This window comes from Myotis davidii, unplaced genomic scaffold (genome assembly GCF_000327345.1).
Source record: "Myotis davidii unplaced genomic scaffold, ASM32734v1 scaffold370, whole genome shotgun sequence".
In the NCBI taxonomy this organism is placed as follows: domain Eukaryota; kingdom Metazoa; phylum Chordata; class Mammalia; order Chiroptera; family Vespertilionidae; genus Myotis; species Myotis davidii.
Window position 1 is genome coordinate 13,475,709 of NW_006288615.1, and position 1,831 is coordinate 13,477,539.

Genomic DNA, 1,831 nt, shown 5'->3' on the forward strand with positions numbered 1-1,831 from the left:
AGAGGGAAGAACGGGCGGGGCAGGGTCTCGGCGGTGGGGGTCGGCCGCGCCCCTCGCTTCTCCATCCGCCCACGGTGCCTCCCGGGGGCGCGCCCGCGTGCGTGGCCTTGGCCTCCGTGACGGCGGCCGGTTGGCTGTCAGGGCGGCCCTCGGTTGGCCCTTTCCTGCTCCATAGCGTGCAAACCTTGCCTCGCCTGAGCCAAGGGACAAGTTGGAGCTGTTGATCTGTTGCGCAATTGTTATTTTTTCCCCAGGGCGGCTTTGTCTTTGGATGGAGCGTTTCGGAATTGCAGTTCCAAAATGTGTAAGGCAGGATACTCTGTTTTGTGCTGTCATGGGTAAGAGTTGCGAGTGTAGATTAGAATTTCTGTTGCTTTTAAGCTTTCGTGTCTTATTTCTCCCTCGGGTGCTTTCTATGGTTTTCCTTTTCTGTTTGAGAATTTGCCTCAATTTCTGAGCATGCTGCTGCTATTATCAGAACCGAGGATGGGACACCTGTGTTTCATAATGCTTTGCTATGAAGTTCTGTAAATTGTTAAAAACGTGGAAATAAGTTTCTGTTCATACTTTGTAGGGACTTTTAAAGGAGTAGATGATTATATTTCCTTTCTTTTGTAATTGGTGTGTTGTTTTGTTTTGTTTTTGTGATTTGGTTCAAGTAAATGTGTAACTTAATAAGTACAGTAAACACCTAATGTGACTGATCTGAAGACCTAAAGTGAGGTTTTAGCTTAACAATGTATTGTGCTTTTATTTTTTTTCTTTAAAACTGTCTTGAACTTTCCCCCAGTAATGATTGGGAAAATCATTGGTCTGAAGAAGTATGCTTTCAGATTTACCTGCTATTCAAGAGTAATCTGTAGGGCCATGTATACAGTAATCTACAAGACAAACGGATATATGATGCTAATGAACTTTCCTTTTCCTAAATTCAGGAGTTGTGGCCTAGAACTCTCCATTTTTACTTTTTTTCTCTTTTCTGAGTAATTTGACATTCTATATAGTACATAAAGGTTATATACGTTCTCATTTAAATGTGAATTTTCTAGTTATGTTTGATAACTCCTTTTCCACCTTTGTAATCAGACATCAATTTGCATATTTGAAGACTATGAAAAAAGATAATGGAGTAAAATTTAGAATGAATTTCATATCTATAACTGATTCATATTAAATCATTGTAGTCGGGAAAGATTTGAACAACGAGTCAAAATGGATTCTGACCTTTTGTCAAAGAAACTCCAGGACTGATGTGGTATTAGGGTATGTTTTTCACCCTCTGTGCAGAGGAGGTGTTGAATAAGTCCGTGAGGAGAATCTTAGATTCTTTGTCTCCCATATGTGGAAGGAACCATCCCTTACTCTTCTCAAGGGTTTTTTTGGAGAGAGAAAATGTGTGAGGGATGAAACTAATCTTGGACTAGCCTGATAAGATTATTTTTAAAAGAAAAATAGGACAGGCCTCTCTTCTCCTGAATGAACGTTAACCAGAGAACAACTTGCCTTTTTCGATGTGAAAAATGTCTTGAGGGACTGTGGAAGCAGCATGTAGGCATGAGTACACAACTCACATCAATCTTTTTGCATGAAGAGTAACTTGGGCCATTTTGGAATGTCTCCTTTTTAACTTGGGTTTTTATAAACAATGTTGGAGAAATCAAAAACCCTGTCTGTCTTTAGGATTACTAGGAAGAGTTAGAAGCCAAAAACATTAGTTTTCATAATATTTATTTTTTTATTCTGTAAGTATTTTAATTATACTTACAGAACTGCATGAGAAAAGGAACCATCTTTAAACTTATGAGAACTACCTTCCTTCCCCTACTCCCCC

At 39.7% G+C, this 1,831-nt stretch overlaps 1 protein-coding gene across 5 annotated transcripts in view; it reads left to right on the forward strand.

Moving 5' to 3' along the window:
* Positions 1-1,831, forward strand: part of NFE2L2 (nuclear factor, erythroid 2 like 2) — a 49,345-nt gene that overhangs the window by 17,821 nt on the left and 29,693 nt on the right. The window contains exon 1 of one of the 5 annotated variants that reach the window (XM_006760585.2): positions 7-338. The exons of 3 other annotated variants lie outside the window; for them this stretch is intronic. Coding sequence is in view for 1 of the 2 variants with exons in the window: in XM_006760584.2 (XP_006760647.1) it covers positions 272-304 (33 nt within the window). In the remaining variant the exon portion in view is untranslated. Of the gene's footprint in view, positions 1-6; positions 339-1,831 lie in introns of those variants that run through there. One more of the 5 variants, XM_006760584.2, reaches the window with a different exon arrangement.